The sequence below is a fragment of the Haliotis rufescens genome, unplaced genomic scaffold, assembly GCF_023055435.1.
Source record: "Haliotis rufescens isolate VD_foot unplaced genomic scaffold, xgHalRufe1.0.p SCAF_8, whole genome shotgun sequence".
Lineage (NCBI taxonomy): Eukaryota > Metazoa > Mollusca > Gastropoda > Lepetellida > Haliotidae > Haliotis > Haliotis rufescens.
The window spans coordinates 3,036,154-3,059,805 of NW_025964372.1; the positions used below are offsets into that span (position 1 = coordinate 3,036,154).

The following is a 23,652-nucleotide window of genomic DNA, read 5'->3' on the forward strand; positions in this document are numbered from 1 at the left end:
CTAATTTGTTTATTTAGAAAATGGCATTGAAGCGTCTGTTCTGTAAGGCCTTGCAAACACCACTGGTTACTTTATGCTAGTTCCTCTTCTTGCTTGATCAAATTTTAATTTGTGATATGTACCAATGAAATGCCATATAATCAATAAATAAGATTTTTTTTCCAAAAACATGATTTGTTTTGCTTCATTAGCATAAAGAAATATAATACTGATCAGCCATAACATAGGTGCTAAACAAATATAAAATGTACTAATGCCCTGAATGGTTCCTACTATAAATACAGCTCACTTAACAACAGTTGTAGTTCCACCTTAGTAGACAAATGACATTGATATTTTTTCTGTACTTTATTTAGGTGTTTTCTATGGATGCCATTAGTCTTATGCACCAATTTGGGACAATTGTATTCTGTTTTATATTCCCATGAAACTACACTGTCCCGATATAAGTACTGATACCGTTCCAAACTAATCTGTTTATCTCACTAGGGCCAAATGCCAAAGCACATAGCCAATGACTTTCCATTTTTTTCTGAGTGAGAATGCTGTTTTGCCACTTTTAGCATTATTGCAACAATATCATGGTGGGGGACACCAGCAATAAGCTTCACACATTGGAACCATGTCGCAAAACAACTTGTGAACAATGCATGCCCACATATCTCAGTTTGAGGAGGATATTTACAACTAAAATAACACAGAATATTACAACAGCTACCTGTAATGTACAGGCTAACATTATTTACCAGAAGCAAGTCATGAAGAAAATTTGCATCCGGATACCTTCCGGAAACCTTCCGGAAACCTTCCAGATGCCTTTAACAACCTTCAAATTGCTTGGTATTTTCAAGTTAATTTTTTTATGTGTTTCACACTTAAGTGAACAAAATGCATCCAAAATGGGTAGGTATCCGGAAGGTTTCCGGAAGACGGAAACCTACACTTTTTTTGCTGTGTATCCTGGTGCTGATGAAAGAATGGGATGACGTGATTTGCAAATATGTTATTCCTGTTGTAAAGGGCATTAACTCTTCCACGAAAAACATGGAGCTCTGTTCCATTGCAAACACAAAAACGTCGTTTTTTCCGTATATGGTCATTGGACGGAAAAACGACGTTATTTGGACGCTTTCAAACCATCGTTTTTCCGTCCAATTAACGTCGTTATTTGACATCGGAATTTACATGGAGAGAACGATATCATCAAGCTCCTCCCTTTCTTGATCGACATCGTCAATCAAGCAACAGCCTCTACCGGTATTCCTACTTCTCAGATTTCATTGGTCAGTTCTCGCGTGTTAGATTACAGGCCCGAGTTTGACGCTGTACTCTAAGCGCTTAGCGGAAGTACTGAAATCAATCGTTCTGCGCATGCGGCCGGGGATTGCTTAATGCCTTGTCCAAATTGTCCGTTCTGTGGATGCGCGACTTCGCGTATTGTTTCCACTATGTCACCACTATTTGACAATGATTCATAAACACAGTCTCGTGATAAGTTCGGAATCGTATAATGTCGCTTTAATTTATGGCACGTACTTGATCGGCACGCATTTCCCATTAACTAATACAATGATAACGGTAATAATTTTAGTCAAAATAATTAGGAAAGCGCAAGGCTCAGGAACGTCTGAGTATAGGAAAGGGATTTATACTTTTGAAAGTTATATAATCGTCAAATACGCAAACGAATATCAACCGGCTTTTAAAACTTATTTTTGTAAAAGGTGATCTTGGTGTATATTGCCAGATATTATATGCATATAAATTTTTCCGATATTGCTTATTATAATGTTTATTAATAGTTTTAAGGTTTTTCCGCCTAATTGACGGGATTCCACTTTCTCATTTGTACATGGCACTTAAGCAGTGTCCTGTTACTGTAAACAGATTAGTTTTAAATTCCAAACTGGTGATGTCCATTGAGACTAATGCTTGTCTCTAAAACTGTATAGTTTTGAAAGAAACAAGTTACTCGATTTAAATTGAAGAGGAGACCCAGTTATATGGGAGATTCCGAGATTAACCTATTCTATGGATATCAAAGCTGCCACCCAAACCGATCCAAGCGGGACCCGAAAGCTTATTGTATGCTATATAGTCAAATGGAAGTGCACCAGAATTATACATTGTATTCTTAAAAGGAGAGGTGTTGAATTTAATTATCAAATGTTGCCTATACACTAATCTGGACGTACTACACATTGTTCTATTTATGTCATCCTATATATATACCAGATATACATTAACGCATGTTACCGTTCTAAAGTCATACTCTCATATAACCTTATATTGTTCATAGTATCAAAGTTTAATCAACAATATCAAGAGCAGCAATTTAAACTACTGAAATACCCAAACACAAGCTTCTTATCAAGCGCTAGTGCAGACGTGATGCATCGTAAATACTGTATCGTGATGTCTTCAGAAATATAAGTTCTTGCAACATTTTTACTACGAGATAGCAAGCCTAACGCTTACTCACCGGTGGAACGTAGACAATATCGCTAATACAGATATCACGTATTTGAATGTTAATACAAAATACAAACACTCATTTTTTTTGCAGTGACGATATAATACTTATACACGTTTATTGGGTACTTTAATCAGTTTTGCTATTCATTTTAATAACTTTGTTTTCACATATACAGTTAGCAATACCCGACTAGCCTGTCATACATACTTATGGGGCAGTTTTCAATCGTGTACTGACTTACTCTGGTGTTCCTGAGCGAAGCCTATTGGCTTAGGTGTTATACCCCGTTTTTTCTGGTAATCCTATTATTACTTCATTTTTATCTAATGACACCCTGTTCTCTGGATCACGGCTCCGTGATTATCCATAACAATTAAGATGAACATTCAGATCAAGTACATGAATGAGTTTGTTTGGCGCCACAGTCAATCAAAGACCAATGCTGTGCGGTTTGATTACACACTTCTACCAGGTCGAACATCGTGGATCTTTATTTTCTACCTAAAGAGAATCATAGTTCATATGCTAATCCATCTACGAAAACCGTCCCGCACAAGATGACCTTACTTGTTGTTAAACCCATCATCTCTCCCCCCACTCTCAGGTTCTGCAGATGGCACCGGAGTATGTCAAGATTCAACTCTCGGTTGGCCTTCTTCCATTATATCTCACTAGGCAGCGCTACTGGCTTCGCTAGGTCGTTCATTCATCCACAGTGTACATGAATGGCGGCACTTTCTTAAAGCGGTTGTCAAGTAGGGGTTTATGTCATGGGAAGTTGACCTCAACCGATTCCAGCAGTCCTGCTTTTATCTGATCCATTGACCTCCAATCCGTTGTCCTCGCATAAATATTAACATATCTTCGAGATTTGTCTGAATGAATGGCGTGACAACATTCAAGAAGTACGTTAACGGTTATGTGAAATAGTATAATGATTCCACCTCGAGATTACGCTATCCGCATGGATGACCTATTCCTGCATAGATATATCTAGATCGGTGACGCTGAGCCGGTGACCCGTACCCAGATCCGGACATACCAGTGGCACTCACTCACTCACTCACTCACTCACTCACTCACTCACTCATTCACTCATAATAACAATCAATAAAACAATCTATCAACTTCATAATATAATACATATAAATCAATATAACAAGTAAATCAATTAATAAAACAACTCAATCAAACAACTTAATAAAACAACTCAATCAAACAATTTAATAAAACAACTCAATCAAACAACTCAATCAATCAACCAATCAAATAACACAAACATTCTGTCAATCAAACAATCAATCGTGCTGGAAATCGAGTGACGAATGCTTGACTCATTGTAAGTCTTTGTACGCCATTGTATCGTTGCTAGTGGTACCAGTTACCAGAAGCATTGACGAAGCAAAGAGTTTAATCAGACGTCTCCTTGAGGGAGATTGGTATCACACCTGTGATCCCTGGCGATAAGAAATATGGCATTGCATACCAGCCCTAGCAGTTAGACGTATCAACGTATAATCATATATCTCCCTAGCGTAATATATATCTTGTACGTGTGTAAACAGGGTGTGTTTTGTATCTTGAGTAGGGAGCACAAGTGCACGAGGGGATGTTATTTCAGATGACAAAAGAAAGACGACAGAATGATTGTGACGTAAATTTAGTGTCTGGTGGCCGTGTTGGTTTTCATCATTCGCCAACACACACACACACACACACACACACACACACACACACACACACACACACACACACATTAATTGTTATATTAAATGTATCCCCGAGAGCCAGTAAGAAACTAGAAATAACTGCCTTTGTTCTTTGTTCACTAGAGACAAACTACTTCACGGTCTGTATCGCCGTCGTGATCTTTAGAGCTACGAAATCAGAACCATCTGAGACAGCGACTCGACACCTGTTTGCACCCATCAGATACCAGTCACTACTGTCACTACTTCTCTCTCCAAACGAACAGAAATACGATAAATGTCGGAAGTGTATATATTTAATCCTTCTAATTTACTATTTAGTTACATGATTTAACTTTAAAGTAATGTGTGTGTGTGTGTGTGTGTGTGTGTGTAAAGAGGTCACAGGTCAGGCGTGCACTCGTCGGTTGTCTTATACGGTCACGAGTAAGATCTTCCGGACGATCACTGCACTATAGGAATGTGGATTGTTGATGTTTACAGCGTGTTTGGAACTGGGAGTTGAACACTAAGCACTTTTAGAGAAGAGCTCACAATAAAACGTTACGGACTTGTGTTTTCAGTTCAAGACGTACATATATCAGGTTGAACTTCTACGACAGATATAACTTGGTTACCGCTCCCTAACTGTAACATTAACTGAACTTTACGCCTTTTATACACATTTGTGGGGCGACAATGCGACAACGAGACACACTTTGACATTGAAAATGTCGCGTTACGGCATCGTCGGCCTTGTGTAAAATATAGAAAAAGATTAGTCAAAGAGCGATAACGCGACAATGCGACAAATGGCCAAAATGTCGCGTTGTCGAATTGTCGCGCTTTGGTTAATTTTGACACGTTTTGCTTGTTTTTGTAAGGGCGTCAATGCGACAATACGTCAACGCGACAATGTCCTTTCCAAGATTCCATAGTGATCCGTGCAAATAAAACTGAGTTATGAAATAGAAGTCTAACATGCCAATTAAAAGATAAAGTGTAAAAATGCGCTATAGCACCTTCTGATTTCATAGCTCTTCAAGAAGGATTATCAATAATGGGATGGTTGATCATCTGCATACCGAGTCTATACGCTGTGATTAACAATAATGCTCTGAGTCAATACATTTTGTCAAATGTATGACATGTATTCCCTGTAGGAACATATTGTTTATACTCGTCCATGTTTTTGACGGACAATATAATTTACATGCTCGGTAATAGTGAGGACGGGCATCATTGTGTGTTTCCGTGCTTTGTTCAGGTGAACAGTTGACTTGTCCTTGCATGTGTTTGTGACGGGTGCCACCTGTGTGACAGTATACGCTCACCTTTTCGCGAACACCCGTAGGATGGCCTGAACCACTTCGGATTTTTATCCCACATCAGTCTGATACACCGTGATACAACTGAAATACTGTTCAAAGTGGTGTTTAATGCGATCACCGTAGTGTGTTACTGCAACTGTCCAAATTTTGTGTAGTGATGTTATGTAAAATGTAAAATAAAGCATATTCAGTTATCCAATTGATTTGATTAGAATATACTTGCGTCAGTGTATTTTATTAACGCCCAAAACCATATTCGTTAAACACATAGAATAACAGATCATATAAACGGATGGTGCCTTGACTTATTATTAGCTTTAGGCCATTCCGGAATAAAATAGTTCCTCCAAAAGCGAGGAACATCTGTTTTAGTTTGTTTACAAGAAATGTTTTCCCAAAAATAACCTCCTAAGATGAGAAAGTTTGTTAAGAACTACCTCAGTAAGTCAATCACAATGACAGAGCGTCGTAATACATTTACATCAAGTACAAGACGTCAAAATGGCGGACACGATAAACATGACGGGAGATATTTCCGAAGTTGTTAATTAACCTGTGGCGATTTCAAGCCTTTGTCATCACTGATCAATTGGCCGATCGTTGAAAGGTGATCGTAAAGATGTGTCAAATAGATACTAAGGTAAATTCATAGATTGCTGTAGATTGTCACTACGATAGTAGTTTTTTTTTCTCTAGGATGGGTTGTAGCGAGGGTGTCCTTGAACGGGCATGAAACCAAACTCTATGTCTCCCAGAGCATGCTAAGACGCTACGTTCAAAATTAAAGGCTCTAAATGATGAGAAAAACGCTTCTGTATGAATTCGTACTATGGATTTCCCAGGGCTTTCCCCAGGAATGTAGAAGAAGTCAGTGTTTACTTCATTTCAAGAATACAGTCACGTGAAACACGTCCTGTGACCGACCTCTCGTCCTATGGAAAAGCCGTATATCGTGAAAACTTCACAACGCAAAATTAGTTACTGTTATAACCAAATGAAACACAACCCATTATCCGATAGAGGAAAATGTGCATAGCGGAGAGATATGTTATCTCAATAAACTTGGTAACATAGTTTGGTTTGACTTCTTGCCGCGTGTCTGAATTCCATTAATATGTTACATATCCTAAAACTGACTAATCAGCAAACCTCGCTGCACTGCACGCGACAGATACTAGAGCAAGGCATGCCAGAAATACGAAACCTAATGCTTCCGAAAGGAACCCTTGGGCATCACGTGCGTCGGGGGACCAGCGCCATCTGATTGGCCGTTAACAGTTGTACAAGGCGGAGAAAAAAGCATCGTTTTTCCGTCCATTTTACGCTTGAAAAACTCGACGCTTTTCCGGACACTTTCTAGACGCTAACCAATTAATCAATTTTAATGAATTTTAAGTCGTTTTTTCCGTCCAATGACCATATACGGAAAAAACGACGTTTTCGTGTTTGCAGTGTGAGCAGAAAGAAAATTCCCTCGACTGTGATATTGGCATTCCTCGACATTCTGTTGTAATTAGACTAGTCCGCTTCGGTGGGCGTGACTGAATGTTTTACATTCTTTGGGAAATGAAATAACACGTGACCAATTCAGCTAATCAGAATGCAGGAATTGCAATGAACACAACGACAATTTAATTATATGTCCTTGATGATGTTAATGTGCACATTGAGTGTATCATTGTTGTGAAAATATACACACATAAGTGGATAATGAAAGCAAACATTTTATTTGCATTCCACTCAGAACGGTATTCACGTACATTTGGTAACACCTGGTAAAACGAAATATACAGGTTACGGTTGTATATTCCAGCTTATTCTCGAAGGAGACATTAGGGACATAGGAAATTGTTCAGTGAATTTAAGAGATTGTGGGTGATTCAAAGCGAATTACTGTACATAGTTTGATGCTAGCTATGTCTGTTTACTTGGCTGTCTCGTTGCCTTGATTTGGATGCATTTGGTCATCATCTAAAGCGAATTTTAAATGGTGCATTTTTCTACTGGGGAAAACATATCCATTTCTATCTTTCCTTTTGTAAGGATCCGCTGACAACCCAACGGGTTGACTGACATCAATGACGTATTTCAGATAGGAATCACCTTTAGGTTAGATAAATATTTTTATGGGATTATTCAAGGTTAGGATACTTTGGAAAGTCTTGGAATGTAATTTATAAATAAAGTTAATTGGAATTTTCGGAGTGTTCTTGACAGGTGTTGAGGTGTGTAAAGGAAGTACATTGATCAATATATCAGTGAAAGAACCACCCAATCCCTTCAGGCGGACATGCTCTTCATTTTGGCTTATAAAGACTGGAGATAGAAGGTCTTGGAAAAGTGTTACAGCCAGGAGTGGTACAGCAATAATGGCAGTCAATGCTGGCTACACTTCCAGTTTGTTTCTGCATGCATCTCCCCTCGTCCGAAGTCTGGTGGTACCATTGTCTGGAGCAGGTCCTCTGGTTCACGCACCTGTCAAAACAAATATAAGTAATTGTTGCTTACTTGACAGGGTATCATCGATTTTAACCATCTACCAAATAATGCTGCTGTTGCTGCTCTGAGCAGTATGTTAACGGTACCATGACCTCTCAGAGTGATGTGTGAGGAAAGTCTGAAGTGATGCGGGTCATTGACGTATAACAATCTTGTGAAACACACGAGCAATTACAAAAATACTTCTGACATAACCAAGATCATAATCAGAGCAAGTCTGGGTTTTCCCTTCAATCTTGTGATCCACGTTACTTCTTGTGGTAACTCGACTGCAAAGAGGGTCAACTGTGACGTGACAAGCAAGTGACGTAAAATTTATGGCGACTGGCCAAAAAGACAAGTAGGTTCTTTAACGAACACTGATGATTTATGAAGTGTTACCTTTTATACGTCGTCTGAGCGCCATTCACGTCATGTAGAACATCAACCATACAGAATTGACCTGCAGGACACAGTTGTTCCTTTGGTACAAACATATCCCTCGGGTTGCACGGAATCTTCGCGTTCAAGTCCCCGCAGACTTGACATTTCAGTCCTTCGTGAAAACAAAATACTTTGGTCAAAACATTTATTTCGTCAGAATGTCTACACTGAAGAATCTTTAAAATTGTTGAGTATATGATACGTTCAGATGTAAACGCATCACTAAATAATTTTATTTGGCTGCATAATAGATTTCATCAGCGAACGACCCTAAAATTCCCTGTATAAAGATATTAACTGCCGGGCAATTGAAAGTATACACTTGAAAATTGGAATTACCCGAAAGATTACAAATGTTATCAAACCGTTTCATGGCTGAAAACAGTCGCCGAAATAATGCAAAAGACAAGTATGGTACGCGTACAAAATACATCACCATCAAATTACCATTTCTTTGTTCATTATTTTGTTTTTAGCCAACAACAAACATGGGTGTATGCTTCTTTTGCTCGGCACTGTACGTTTTTTGCATGCTGCATACGGTTCTGGCCCCGACTCCATTAATCACAGGCCGCTGTCATATAGCCGGAATATGGCCGAGTGGGACAAAAAAAACCAACCCAAAAAACCAGGTATTTATTTTCTAAAAGCAACAAATACGCGTTTACATTATTGTTTTCTGTAGTACAATTGCTAACCGCCTCCGTGGTCTAGTGGTAGAGCGTCCGCACGGAGAGGGGAAGGTCCGGGGTTCGATCCCCGGCCGCGTCATACCAAAAGACGTTAAAAGATGGTACTTGTTGTTACCCTGTCTGGCGCTCGGTATTAAGGGGTTAAAAAAAGGACTGGACGGCTCGGAGTCAGTATACTGTGTCTGAGTGGAGTATTCATGTTAAACTGCAGCATGGTATCTCAGTGAGCTAGCACTATAAATCGGCATCAGTCCGGACTAGCACAAGCAGTCACACAAACACACACACGTACATGCACGTCGCTATATAAGTGCAATAATCTTGGACGCGACGTTAAACCCCATTTCACCTCACCTCACCTTTAGTACAATTGCAATTTGAGGTAGCAGTGGATTAGAAATCGAAATGAAGAATAAATATTACATTCTACCTGCCTATTGTTTCACAATAAAGTAACGAGCAACCTATTTATGTGTCCAAAGTTATGTGTTAAGGTCATGATCATTGTTTGAGTTATATCTTATGTAGGAGGAAAACCAGAAGTCATACAGGTCTTATGTGCTTAGCATTTCGTGAAATCCATGAACGATTATGGAGACATCAAACTAAGAATAAACAGCAATCCGATTCTCGGATTCGAACGCACAGCGATTGTCGCTTTTCGCGTTTAATAATAAGTAAACTGTCAATGCAAAAGAATGACCAGTCTGGATTTTCTGTCGAAACAGTTTCCTTTTGGCGAAAACGGCAAACAGCTGTGGATATTAAATGAATAGACCACTGAAACTCAGTGATGACACCAGGTGTTCGCGGAAAGGGTAGGCATGTCCTGTCCTACCGGTAGCACCAGCCATTCATACAATTTGCATAAAACAGTAAGTATTTATTGTCTGACGCAACACAACGGTACTCCTGCCATGTGACGTCAACCTGTAAACAAACCAGACAATGAACTGATCGATGAGCCACAAAATCCAGTGACACGAGAGTACCATTACTGATTTTTTTAAAACTTGAAAACGGTATGTTAAGGAATGTCACTCTGCACATCTCTTTGCGGGATACCAACAGCCGTTTAAGACATCAGCCGTCGCGATATTTTCAGAACAGAACGTTAGCTAGATTCAAATCTTACCTTCCTTTGCGACCGGTGTAGGCGTTGGCGTTGAGGCCGACGTTGAAGATGACGTGGAAGCCGGCGTTGAAGATGACGTTGAAGCCGATGTTGAAGATGACGTTGAAACCAACGTTGAAGATGACGTTGACGCCGACGTTGAGGCCGACGTTGAAGCCGACGTTGACGATGACGTTGAAGCCGACATTAGGGGAGCAGTGACTTCTGTAGAGGATGTAACGCCCGATGACTTCAATGTTACAGAGAGGACTGCCGTGGCAGTGTTGTTAGGGTGGGGTTGTGGAAATCCTGTAAAAATGCAGCTTTGTTGATCATTAAACTTAACGTCAATAGTGAGTGAGGTAACGCGCCCTGTCAGCTTCGTGTGGGCGGAAGGCCCGAAGTGATGCAAGTCTCAGACGTTTTCAACTTTGGTGAAACCCAAGAGCATGTAAATGTAAATTAGTGCATTGCATCAGTGAAACTACAGCTAATGAGAATCGGCGACCGCTACCACAACAAACCCGATAGGATTCGCTGACGGCGTGCGTTATATTAAACTTGAAATCTGACGTCCATGAAAACAAAGTATGGAGTGAAATCAACAGTTATTTGTTTTCATTTCAAGATCAATTTCGTCTGAAGAAAACCGAGTTTGGGACTTTAAGTACTACAATTCGCCGTTCGATAGTGACCTGGCGGTTGAGCCTACACACAACTCAATCAGCGATAACCAACGTGTTTCCATTGGTACATTGGCAAGAAAGTGGATCAGTGGATTACATCATTTAATATCATCTTTTCATTTCAGATTATTCTATCATTAGAATGTTGGTTTCACCGAGATTCACCGGAAAAGTCACATAAGGAGTTAGGTCGGTGGTAGCAGTTGCATTCCATTGCCAATCTGGCGTATATGTGTCACATATTGTTATAGGGCATAACCTAGCCCAGGGTGTAATATGTATAAAATACGTCTGTGTGAAAGTCAAAACCAATTGCACGGCCAGATAAGTCTTCGTATTATTCGACGTTTTTTACAAACTGCAGGGGCTTTGGAACTCCCAAAACAAACAAACAGATGGAGACGAGACATGCGCAGACACAGCTTCTTGGAAAATAGGGGTGGGTGTACCTAACTTTGTTTTAAATTATTAGAAGTAAGTCGGGAAACAACGTGCTTTTGTCAGCCAAGACAAAATCAGAAGTCTAAGTTACAAAGTTATGTTTTATCTGTTAACCGTTAACATGACTAGTACATGTGTGCTTCAAATAGACGGTGGGGTGGAGTTGGCTTTGGTGGGACGGGTGTTGAACCCTATACCCAAACAAATACTCTGAACAGTTAGTGTGTAACAACTTAGGGAACAGGGATTAACAACGTCCTCCGTCAAAGTAAACACTCTGGTATGGTATAGCAACAGTGGTTTGAGTCCCCTTTGTGATCCAGGGCTTTTAACAGGCCCTGGTCATCCTGACTTACTTTCTGGGCCCACTGACTTACTTCCTGGTCACCCTGACTTACCGCCTGGTCCTCCTGACTAACCGCCTGGTTCCCCCTGACTTAAAGCCTGGTTCCCCCTGACTTACAGCCTGGTAACCCTGACTTACAGCCTGGTCACCCTGACTTACCGCCTGGTTCCCCCTGACTTACAGCCTGGATCCCCCTGACTTACCGCCTGGTCCTCCTGACTAACCGCCTGGTTCCCCCTGACTTACTGCCTGGTCACCCTGACTTACTGCCTGGTCACCCTGACTTACCGCCTGGTTCCCCCTGAATTACCGCCTGGATCCCCCTGACTTACCGCCTGGATCCCCCTGACTTACCGCCTGGTTCCCCCTGACTTACAGCCTGGTCACCCTGACTTACAGCCTGGTCACTCTGACTTACTGCCTGGTCACCCTGACTTACCGCCTGGTTCCCCCTGAATTACCGCCTGGATCCCCCTGACTTACCGCCTGGATCCCCCTTACTTACCGCCTGGTTCCCCCTGACTTACCGCCTGGTTCCCCCTGACTTACCGCCTGGATCCCCCTTACTTACCGCCTGGTTCCCCCTGACTTACCGCCTGGTTCCCCCTGACTTACCGCCTGGTTCCCCCTGTCTTACAGCCTGGTCACCCTGACTTACTGCCTGGTCACCCTGACTTACAGCCTGGTCACCCTGACTTACCGCCTGGTCACCCTGACTTACTGCCTGGCCACCCTGACTTACCGCCTGGTCACCCTGACTTACCGCCTGGATCCCCCTGACCTACTGCCTGGTCACCCTGACTTACCGCCTGGTCACCCTGACTTACGTCCTTGTATTCCTGAGTTACTTCCTGATCCTCCTGATTTACTTCCTGGTCCTCCTGACATACTGCCCGGTAACCCTGACTTACTACCTCGTCACCCTGACTAAGTGCCTCGTCGCCCTGACTTACCGCCTGGTTCCCCCTGATTTACCGCCTGGTCATCCTGGCTTGCTCTCTGGTCCTCCTTGATTGGTACCTGGGCCCCCTGACTGACCTCCTCATTCCCCCTGACTTACCCTCTGTTTCCCCCTGACTTACCGCCTGGTTCCATCTGACTTACCGCCTGGTTCCTCCTGACTTACTGCCTGGTTCCCCCTGACTAACCGCATGGTTCCCCCTGACTTACTGCCTGGTTCCCACTGACTTACCGCCTGGTTCCCCCTGACTTACCGCCTGGTTCCCACTGACTTACCGCCTGGTTCCCCCTGACTTACCGCCTGGTTCCCACTGACTTACCTCCTGGTTCCCCCTGACTAACCGCCTGGTTCCCACTGACTTACCTCCTGGTTCCCCCTGACTTACCGCCTGGTTCCCCCTGACTTACCTCCTGGTTCCCACTGACTTACCGCCTGGTTCCCCCTGACTTACCGGCTGGTTCCCCCTGACTTACCGCCTGGTTCCCCCTGACTTACTGCCTAGTTCCCCCTGACTTACTGCCTGGGTCCCGCTAACCTACCGCCTGGTTCCCCCTGACTTACCTCCTGGTTCCCCCTGACTTACCGCCTGGTTCCCCCTGACTTACTTCCTGGTTCCTCCTGACTTACCGCCTGGTTCCCACTGACTTACCGCCTGGTTCCCCCTGACTTACCTCCTGGTTCCCCCTGACTTACCGCCTGGTTCCCCCTGACTTACCTCCTCGTTCCCCCTGACTTACCTCCTCGTTCCCCCTGACTTACCGCCTGGTTCCCCCTGACTAACCGCCTGGTTCCCCCTGACTTACCGCCTTGTTCCCACTGACTTACCGCCTGGTTCCCCCTGACTTACCTCCTGGTTCCCCCTGACTTACCGCCTGGTTCCCCCTGACTTACCTCCTGGTTCCCCCTGACTTACCGCCTGGTTCCCCCTGACTTACCTCCTGGTTCCCCCTGACTTACCGCCTGGTTCCCCCTGACTTACCGCCTGGCTCCCCCTGACTTACTGCCTGGGTCCCGCTGACCTACCGCCTGGTTCCCCCTGACTTACCTCCTGGTTCCCCCTGACTTACCTCCTGGTTCCCCCTGACTTACCTCCTGGTTCCCCCTGACTTACCGCCTGGTTCCCCCTGACTTACTTCCTGGTTCCTCCTGACTTACCGCCTGGTTCCCACTGACTTACCGCCTGGTTCCCCCTGACTTACCGCCTGGTTCCCCCTGACTTACTTCCTGGTTCCTCTTGACTTACCGCCTGGTTCCCACTGACTTACCGCCTGGTTCCCCCTGACTTACCTCCTGGTTCCCCCTGACTTACCGCCTGGTTCCCCCTGACTAACCTCCTGGTTCCCCCTGACTTACCGCCTGGTTCCCCCTGACTTACCTCCTGGTTCCTCCTGACTTACCGCCTGGTTCCCCCTGACTTACCGCCTGGTTCCCCCTGACTTACCTCCTGGTTCCCCCTGACTTACCAGCTGGTTCCTCCTGACTTACCGCCTGGTTCCCCCTGACTTACTGCCTAGCTCCCCCTGACTTACTGCCTGGGTCCCGCTGACCTACCGCCTGGTTCCCCCTGACTTACCTCCTGGTTCCCCTTGACTTACCGCCTGGTCCCCCCTGACTTACCGCCTGGTTCCCCCTGACTTACCTCCTGGTTTCCTCTGACTTACTGCCTGGTTCCCCCTGATCTACTGCCTGGTTCCCCCTGACTTACTTCGTGGTTCCTCCTGACTTACAACCTGGTCACCCTGACTTACCGCCTGGTTCCCCCTGACTTACCGCCTGGTTCCCCCTGACCTACCTGCTGGTTCCCTCTGACTTACTGCCTGGTTCCCCCTGATCTACTGCCTGGTTCCCCCTGACTTACCTCCTGGTTCCCCCTGACTTACTGCCTGGTTCCCCCTGATCTACTGCCTGGTTCCCACTGACTTACTTCCTGGTTCCTCCTGACTTACCGCCTGGTTCCCGCTGACTTACCACCTGGTTCCCTCTGACTTACTGCCTGGTTCTCCCTGACTTACTTCCTGGTTCCTCCTGACTTACCGCCTGATTCCCACTGACTTACCGCCTGGTTCCCCCTGACTTACCTCCTGGTTCCCCCTGACTAACCGCCTGGTTCCCCCTGATTTACCGTCTGATCCCCCTGACTTACCGCCTGGTTCCCCCTGACTGACCGTCTGGTTCCCCTGATCTACTGCCTGGTTCCCCCGACTTACTTCCTGGTTCCTCCTGACTTACACCCTGGTCACCCTGACTTACCGCCTGGTTCCCCCTGACTTACCGCCTGGTTCCCCCTGACCTACCTCCTGGTTCCCTCTGACTTACTGCCTGGTTCCCCCTGATCTACTGCCTGGTTCTCCCTGACTTACTTCCTGGTTCCTCCTGACTTACCGCCTGGTTCCCGCTGACTTACCACCTGGTTCCCTCTGACTTACTGCCTGGTTCTCCCTGACTTACTTCCTGGTTCCTCCTGACTTACCGCCTGGTTCCCGCTGACTTACCGCCTTGTTCCCACTGACTTACTTTCTGGCCCTCCTGACTTAGGTCCTGGTATCCTTGATTTACGTCCTGGTCTCCCTGACTTACTACCTAGTCTCCCTGACTTACTTCCTGGTTTTCCTGATATATTTCCTGGTCTCCCTGACTTTCCTCCTGGTTCTCCCTGACTTACTTCCTGGTTCCCCCTGACCTACCTCCTGGTTCCCGCTGACTTACTTCCTGGTTCCTCCTGACTTACCGCCTGGTTCCCACTGACTTACTTTCTGGCCCTCCTGACTTCCTGGTATCCTTGATTTACGTCCTGGTCTCCCTGACTTACTTCCTGGTTTTCCTGATATATTTCCTGGTCTCCCTGACTTACGTCTTGGTCCTCCTGACTTACCGCCTGGTTCCTCCTGGCTTACCGCCTGGTTCCCCCTGACTTACGTCCTGGTCCTCCTGGCTAACCTCCTGGTTCCTCCTGACTTACCCCCTAGTTCCCCCCGACTTACCTCCTGGTCCTCCTGGCTTGGTAGCTGGTCCTCCTGACATGCCGCCCAGTCCTCCTGGATTGTTAGCCGGTCCACCTAGATTGTTAGCTGGTCCTCCTGGATTAGCAGCTGGTCCTTCTAGATTGTTAGCTGGTCCTCCTGGATTGGTAGCTGGTCCTCCTGACAAGCCGCCTGGTCCTCCTAGATTGTTAGCTGATCCTCCTGGATTGGTAGCCGGTCCTCCTAGATTGGCAGCTGGCCCTCCTAGATTGTTAGCTGGTCCTCCTGAATTGTTAGCTGGTCCTCCTGGATTGGTAGCTGGTCCTCCTGGATTGGTAGCTGGTCCTCCTGACATGCCGCCTGGTCCTCCTGGATTGTTAGCTGGTCCTCCTGGATTGTTAGCTGGCCCCCCTGACATTCCGCCTGGTCCTCCTGGCCTGCTCCCTGGTCCCCCTAACAAGGCACCTGGTCCTCCTGGCCTGCTCTCTGGTCCCCCTAACAAGGCACCTGGTCCCCCTGGCCTGCTCTCTGGTCCCCCTAACATGGCACCTGGTCCTTCTGGCCCGTTCTCTGGTCCCCCTAACAAGGCACCTGGTCCTCCTGGCCTGCTCTCTGGTCCCCCTAACATGGCACCTGGTCCTTCTGGCCTGCTCTCAGGTCCCCCTAACAAGGCACCTGGTCCTCCTGGCCCGCTCTCTGGTCCCCCTAACAAGGCACCTTGTCCTCCTGGCCTGCTCTCTGGTCCCCCTAACAAGGCACCTGGTCCTCCTGGTCTGCTCTCTGTTCCCCCTAACAAGGCACCTGGTCCTCCTGGCCTGCTCTCTGGTCCCCCTAACATGGCACCCGGTCCTCCTGGCCTGCTCTCTGGTCCCCCTAACATGGCACCTGGTCCTCCTGGCTTGCTAGCTGGTCCTCCACGGTTATCCACGTCATCGGCTTGATTCTTCGAAACTGTCCCTAAAAAATGCACAAATGGACATTTTAGCGAATACATGTATGATCTGCCGTCCAACGTTCCCTGTCTCAACTATTAGTGGTCATACTTTTTAACAAATGCCAAGGTATACATTTTTTTTCAGCGGCCTCATGTGCCTCAAAATGCTACTTCACTTCATCCCAACATTGTCAGTTGTCAGCGAGAGTTCATCTCGCAATGACGTTTTTTTTCTGAATTCATCAGGCAAGGTCGCGCTGTGACACGAATGTAAACAAAACCGCTGAAAACTGTTGCATTTCGGCGTGTGTTTTGGTTCCTTTGTGTATTGGTGCCTAACAGGCAGCTTGGGTTGTATACTTCCCAGGGAGCTGAGATTGATTCTTGAGAGCTCATGGTTCCAGTGACCGGGGTAACAATACCGCATTGAGCATGCCCCTGAGTGGTGTGGAAATTTGTTTCAAAATAAAACTTGACAAATCCTTTGTGGGCACGTATATTTAGCATATTAGTGTATTCAACTTGGATCCTATTTAACAAAACGGTTATTCCCGAACACTTAAAGAAGAAACTGAACGTAACAACCACTGTCACATTTCTGACATCAGTTGACCCAATAGCGTGGATTGATGCTCATGATGTCAATCACTGGATTGTCTGGTCCAGACTCGATTATTTACAGACCGCCGTCATAGAGCTGGAATATTGCTGAGTGCGGCGTAAAACAACAAACAAATAAACATGAGTCTCACATCCAATGTACAACCTGGAGAGACCCGTGAAGTTTCGGGGTAGAATAGGTCTTCAGCAACCTATGCTTGCCGTAAAAGGCGACTATGCTTGTCGTAAAAGAAGACTGACGGGATCGGCTGGTCAGGCTCGCTGTCTGTGTTGATTCATGTCATCGTATCTCAATTGCGTGGATCGATGTTCATGTTTTCAATTGCTGGACGGTCTGGTCCAGACTCGATTATTTGCAGACCGCAGTCATATAGTGCGGGGCCAACCAGCCAACATGTATTAATTACAGACGTTTTGACTGCACTAAATTTAAAGGTGAGTGGGCAGTGCACGGGTGAGTGGGCGGTGCACGGGTGAGTGGGCAGTGCACGGGTGAGTGGGCGGTGCACGGGTGAGTGGGCAGTGCACGGGTGAGTGGGCGGTGCACGGGTGAGTGAGCGGTGCACGGGTGAGTGAGCGGTGCACGGGTGAGTGGGCGGTGCACGGGTGAGTGGGCGGTGCACGGGTGAGTGGGCGGTGCACGGGTGAGTGGGCAGTGCACGGGTGAGTGGGCGGTGCACGGGTGAGTGAGCGGTGCACGGGTGAGTGGGCGGTGCACGGGTGAGTGGGCGGTGCACGTCTGAAAAGAGAGGTTAGTAGTCAATTATATTAGAATCAGACACTTTTATCTTTACAAATAGTTTTACCTATCATTTTATCATTTCCTAGCCTGCCATTAATTTGTTTTGTACAGATTTAATTTTTTACATATTTCAATAGGTTTAAAGCCATTCTTTATTCTTGTTCTGTCCTGTGTTTTGTCCTGCTCTCACGCGACGCAAACCAAGCTCATGGAACACAGATTTAGGGTTGCGAACACCTGGCATCATCATTGATTTTAAGTTATCCATTTATATAATTTGATACCTTTTACGCCAAATGAAATATGATTCGTTTGAAAATCGAAACAGTTATTCTCTAGCATCCGGGTTTCATATTCCTACAACAATAGTTGTTTACGACATGAGTATAAGTTGTTTACAACATCTGGTGTCACAAAGCACAAAATAATAGTTGTATGCCTGTAATGTCTGGGTTACTTTGCCATTGCCAGGACCACACATTTCAGCTAGAGGTAAGCTAATGTTGTTTAAATAATAGTCTACTCAGGAAACAATATTTAAAATTAGTTACCTGAACAGACGACTAAATAGTTATATTTCCCTTTAAAAGAACACGTGTTTCAACACACACAGATGCTTAACAAACAAAAGGTACCATTATACATGCCTTGAGAGCCAGACGCGAATGGGTTTTAAATAGTCCATGTAACCGTCATATACATGTAACATAGATAAATGTTATGTGCAATACTATGTGGAATAATACGATATGTAAATAATGAACGTGTCCATTGGGTTAAACATTTCAAAACACTATGCAATATAAGGTGTTGAAGATTTTCGTAAAAGGCGACTATGCTTGCCGTAAGAGGCGACTAACGGGATCGGGTGGTCAGGCTCGCTGACTTGGTTGATGCATGTCATCGTTTCCCAATTGCGTCGATCGATGCTCATGATGTCAATCACTGGATTGTCTGGTCCAGACTCGATTATTTACAGACCGCCGTCATATAACTGGAATTTTGCTGAGTGCGGCGTTAAACAACAAACAAACAAGCAGACAAACAGTAGAGGATTACTAGACAAGTTGTAATAGTTCACCAAATCACTCTAGTAAGTACATAACAACTTAACGAAGGGGTTACCATCACCAACAACATGGAATCGTTTGTAATCCTGGTCATACTGGCAAACAAGGAGTCTCTAGTATAACCTTTGATCCGACCCTATGAACTCTGAACGAGATCAGCCGGCTGACATCCTCGGATCTCCTGACATCCATATATGATATATCCCTATGTTTATATTTCGTACAAATGACGGTTGAATTTTAGAAAACATTTGTCAATGGTTACTAGGAGCTCAAGTTTAATTTCGAAATCGATTAAATTATAGCGTCACAGATTGTGTTTAATGTGATCGTCACGTGAACGAGTGAACATAGTAAACCCCGTTCTAATTTGGTTCAGAAGTGTCGAGTGAATGCCTTTTGATTATAATGTTTGATTTTCTTGAGCCGATGACACAAAACAGCGAAACAAGCTTGCAGATATTCGCGGCGACGAAGACACAAGGAAAGGCGTGATGGTATTGAGCCTTTTTACCATAAGGTGGTAGACCCTGGTTGCAGCGTGACCCCTCACAACAGAACGAACAATAGCCCTCGAACTCTTCATCGGGGTTGCTGCAAGCGTCCTGGTTGTACTGCTCGTAGACGTAGCATGTCTGAAATGACACAGTGTGATGTACAGCATATTTATACAGAGAAAGCATCCCCGCACGCCCGAGATACTGTTGTAACTTTGTGTTCTGTATACGTACAATGTAACTATATCGTGGCGAAATATATATTACAGTTCTGCAAAATGTGTTATACGATAATATTTGGCAGGATATTAGATACTGATTTTCCGATCTGTATTTCTGAATCAGGGGAAATTAGTTTGGTTCGATTCCCGACATGTGTACAATGTGTGAAGCCATTTTCTTGTGTCCCTCGCCGTGATATTGCTGGAATATTGCTAAAAGTGGCGTAAAACCATACTCACTCACTCATATAATTTTCACCGCTATTTTGCACTTTATGCCAAATGAAATCTGTTTCGGCGGATAATCTAGACTGGTTTTTCTCTGTCACTGACATTTTATATTTCCTCTCACGTCAGGCTGACTGACACGCCGTGATATATACTGAAATACTGTTCGAAGCGTTGTTAAAGGCAACTCACTCACTCAGCATTAAGGTGAAGTACTAACTGTACCTGCATTGGTGCGCATCGCTTGCCAATCACGATCCCAGAGTCAGAAAACCTCATTTGCGTCAGACATCGGTTCTGTAAATAAAAACCCAGAAACATGACACCCCACCAGGGCATTTAATAAAATGTTGGAGTATAACCAATATAAATATCAAAAATAAGATGATAAATATCACCATGGAACCACATCACAACATTCATACTGAATACAAGCCACAAACACGTGAATAAATGGTTCAAAGGTCAAAATGATGTTCTTTGGTTGCCGGTGTCCCGGTATAAACTCTCCCCCGTACAAATTCTCACCCCGGAGATTTTATACCGGTACAGATTCTCCCCACGGAGACAGATATCAATCAACACCTCCCGAACGTGACGTCTCCCTCCAAACTAGACAAGATGGACTAAGAACATGAGTTTACCGCAAGTCAGCACATGCAGACTGGTACATCTACTCACGGACGTACATACAATATATACGTCTATATACGTCTTTGATCTACTTCTGCCACCATCCCCACACAAAACAAGCCAACATCACCACCCTCGCCCGATCCGTAACAAATCTGTTTGCCATCCTGATGCCATCAGCAACCAACAGGTACCATGTCCACTTAGTCTCTCACCATAAATAAGACACTCCGAGCCAAGACCCACACCGGCCCCATCGCCCATCAGAATCACCATACCATGCCAAGGCCGTCTTAGTCATCAGATTTCCAGCCTGGTCAAGAACAAAGCCAGTATAGATGTCCCTGTTTCCAGCGACAAGAACATCAAGACCCATCTATTGACCAATGGAAGAGGCATCAGCAACACAAGTCCCAACCCCAAGGGATGTGTATACCAAATCCCCTCAGGTGTAACCACCATACATTGCAGAAACCCTCAGTGCCCTCAACACCAGACCCAAAAGAACATCCGATCAATGTAAAAAAACGAGACCAGAATTCCGCTAGAATCAACTTGAAGACATACCGTTATGACCGAGGCTAACAAATGCACCAAAGGTCACTACTAGAGGCAATTGGCATTAAGAGATACCAGTCAGCCATGTATCATATATAAACTATTGACAAACACATCACTGCCCACATTGACTATCATGTATCATATATAAACTATTAACAAACTCATCTCTGCCCACATGACCATCACGTATAATATATAAACTATTAACAAATACATCTCTGCCCACATGACCATCACGTATAATATATAAACTATTAACAAACTCATCACTGCCCACTTTGACTATCATGTATCATATATAAACTATTAACAAACACATCTCTGCCCACATTGACTATCATGTATAATATATAAACTATTAACAAACTCATCACTGCCCACATTGACTATCATGTATCATATATAAACTATTATAACAAATACATCTCTGCCCACCTTGACTATCATGTATCATATATAAACTATTAACAAACACATCACTGCCAACCTTGACCATCATGTATCATATATAAATTATTGACAAACACATCACTGCCCACATTGACTATCATGTATCATATATAAACTATTAACAAACACATCTCTGCCCACCTTGTCTATCACGTATCATATATAAATTATTGACAAACACATCACTGCCCACCTTGACTATCATGTATCATATATAAATTATTAACAAATACATCTCTGCCCACCTTGACTATCACGTATAATATATAAACTATTAACCAACTCATCACTGCCCACTTTGACTATCACGTATCATATATAAATTTTTGACAAACACATCTCTGCCCACCTTGACTACGATGAATCATACATAAACTATTAACAAAGTCATCTCGGCCCACCTTGACTATCATGTATCATATATAAACTATTAACAAACACACCTCGGCCCACCTTGACTATCACGTATCATATATAAACCATTAACGAGCACATCCGGTGTCCATCCAGTAGAAGAGGAACTAAGGTTACATCACAAATTTGTTATATAATGCCTTGAACAATCTAGATGCTGGATCTGATTCAGTTGGTATACGATAACTGTATTTTCACATATTTCATGCTATTGGGGAGGTGAGGTGAAATGGGGTTTAACGTCGCGTCCAAGATCATTGCACTTATATAGCGACGTGCATGCACGTGTGTGTGTTTGTGTGGCTGCTTGTACTAGTCCGGACTGATGCTGATTTATAGTGCTAGCACACTGAGATACCATGCCGCAGTTTCACGTGAATACCCCACTCAGACACAGTATACTGACTCCGAGCCGACCAGTCCTTGTTTTAGCCCCTTAATGCCGAGGGCCAGACAGGGTAACAACAAGAACCATCTTTTAACGTCTTTTGGTATGACGCGGCCGGGGATTAAACCCCGGACCTTCCCCTCTCCGTGCGGACGCTCTACCACTAGACCACGGAGGCGGTCTTTTCATAGGAGAACATTTCGGTGACAAGAGCGTGTTTTCTGTTCGCCCATTCATAGCTTAGGTAGCTAAACATTGCAAATCAGAGAATAAAAAAAAGCCAGCCGTCAGCTGGTGTATCAAACCAATATACTTGACCAGATTCTGATTAAGACACTGTAGTACCTGGTCTATTCATACATACACACACACACACGCACGCACGCACGCACGCACGCACGCAGACACACGCACACACACACACACACACGCAAGCACACACACACACACACACGCACATGCACACACACACACACACACGCACGCACGCACGCACACGCACAAACAAACACACACGCACGCACGCACGCACGCACACACACACACATACAATACTCTGTTTCTGATCAATGCTATGATTGTTCATACCAGCACTATCACCAAGTCAGCCAAATGGGAACTGTACATATACCTGCTATATAAGGCCTTCATCTTCCCTCATGTTGAAACTGATTCACCAGGGGCACGTGCCAAAGACACAGGGACAATATATGACGTGCGTCACGCAGGGGTGATTCATACAGTGTTCTGACAGATGAGTACAAAGTTCTTGAATGTCTTTTAAACCACGGATATCACGATATGGTTGTGTACACATTTCAGGTGCAAAGGTTCTTTGTATGTAGGCCATGTCTGGGCCACGCCACGTGTCTGGGGTTGGCGTTATATATTTAACTACGAAGGTCCATTCGGACCTCTTATCGTTGACCTGGCTTGTTCGAGTCCTCTTGAACTAACCAGAACCTATTCCCTAAAAGGTACTTTCATACGCAAAGGGTGGATTGTGATGGTCATGTCTAAACGTAAAGTATGCACAGCTACGTGGATGTTATACGGGTGCCCCACCTGAGACATGTGGCTGGGGAGTCCTACCTGACTAGGGAGACATGTAGCGAAGGAGTCCTACCTGACTGGGGAGACATGTAGCGAGTGAGTCCTACCTGACAAGGAGACATGTAGCGAGTGAGTCCTACCTGACAAGGAGACATGTAGCGAAGGAGTCCTACCTGACAAGGAGACATGTAGCGAGTGAGTCCTACCTGACAAGGAGACATGT

The 23,652-nt window shown here is 44.7% G+C and overlaps 1 protein-coding gene across 4 annotated transcripts in view; it reads right to left on the bottom strand.

Annotated features, from left to right (window-relative positions):
• Positions 1-7,206: 7,206 nt before the first annotated feature.
• LOC124144619 (collagen alpha-1(III) chain-like) overlaps positions 7,207-23,652 on the bottom strand; it is a 38,699-nt gene continuing 22,253 nt past the window's right edge. For 2 of the 4 annotated variants that reach the window (XM_048389571.1, XM_048389572.1), the window contains 4 exons: positions 15,639-16,574; positions 10,245-10,532; positions 8,376-8,529; positions 7,207-7,970 (listed from right to left, as the gene is read on the bottom strand). In XM_048389571.1, the coding sequence (XP_048245528.1) occupies positions 7,793-7,970; positions 8,376-8,529; positions 10,245-10,532; positions 15,639-16,574 (1,556 nt within the window). In that variant the 3' untranslated portion in view covers positions 7,207-7,792. Of the gene's footprint in view, positions 7,971-8,375; positions 8,530-10,244; positions 10,533-15,638; positions 16,575-19,498; positions 19,620-20,155; positions 20,228-23,007; positions 23,028-23,652 lie in introns of those variants that run through there. The other 2 variants (XM_048389569.1, XM_048389568.1) reach the window with 2 other exon arrangements.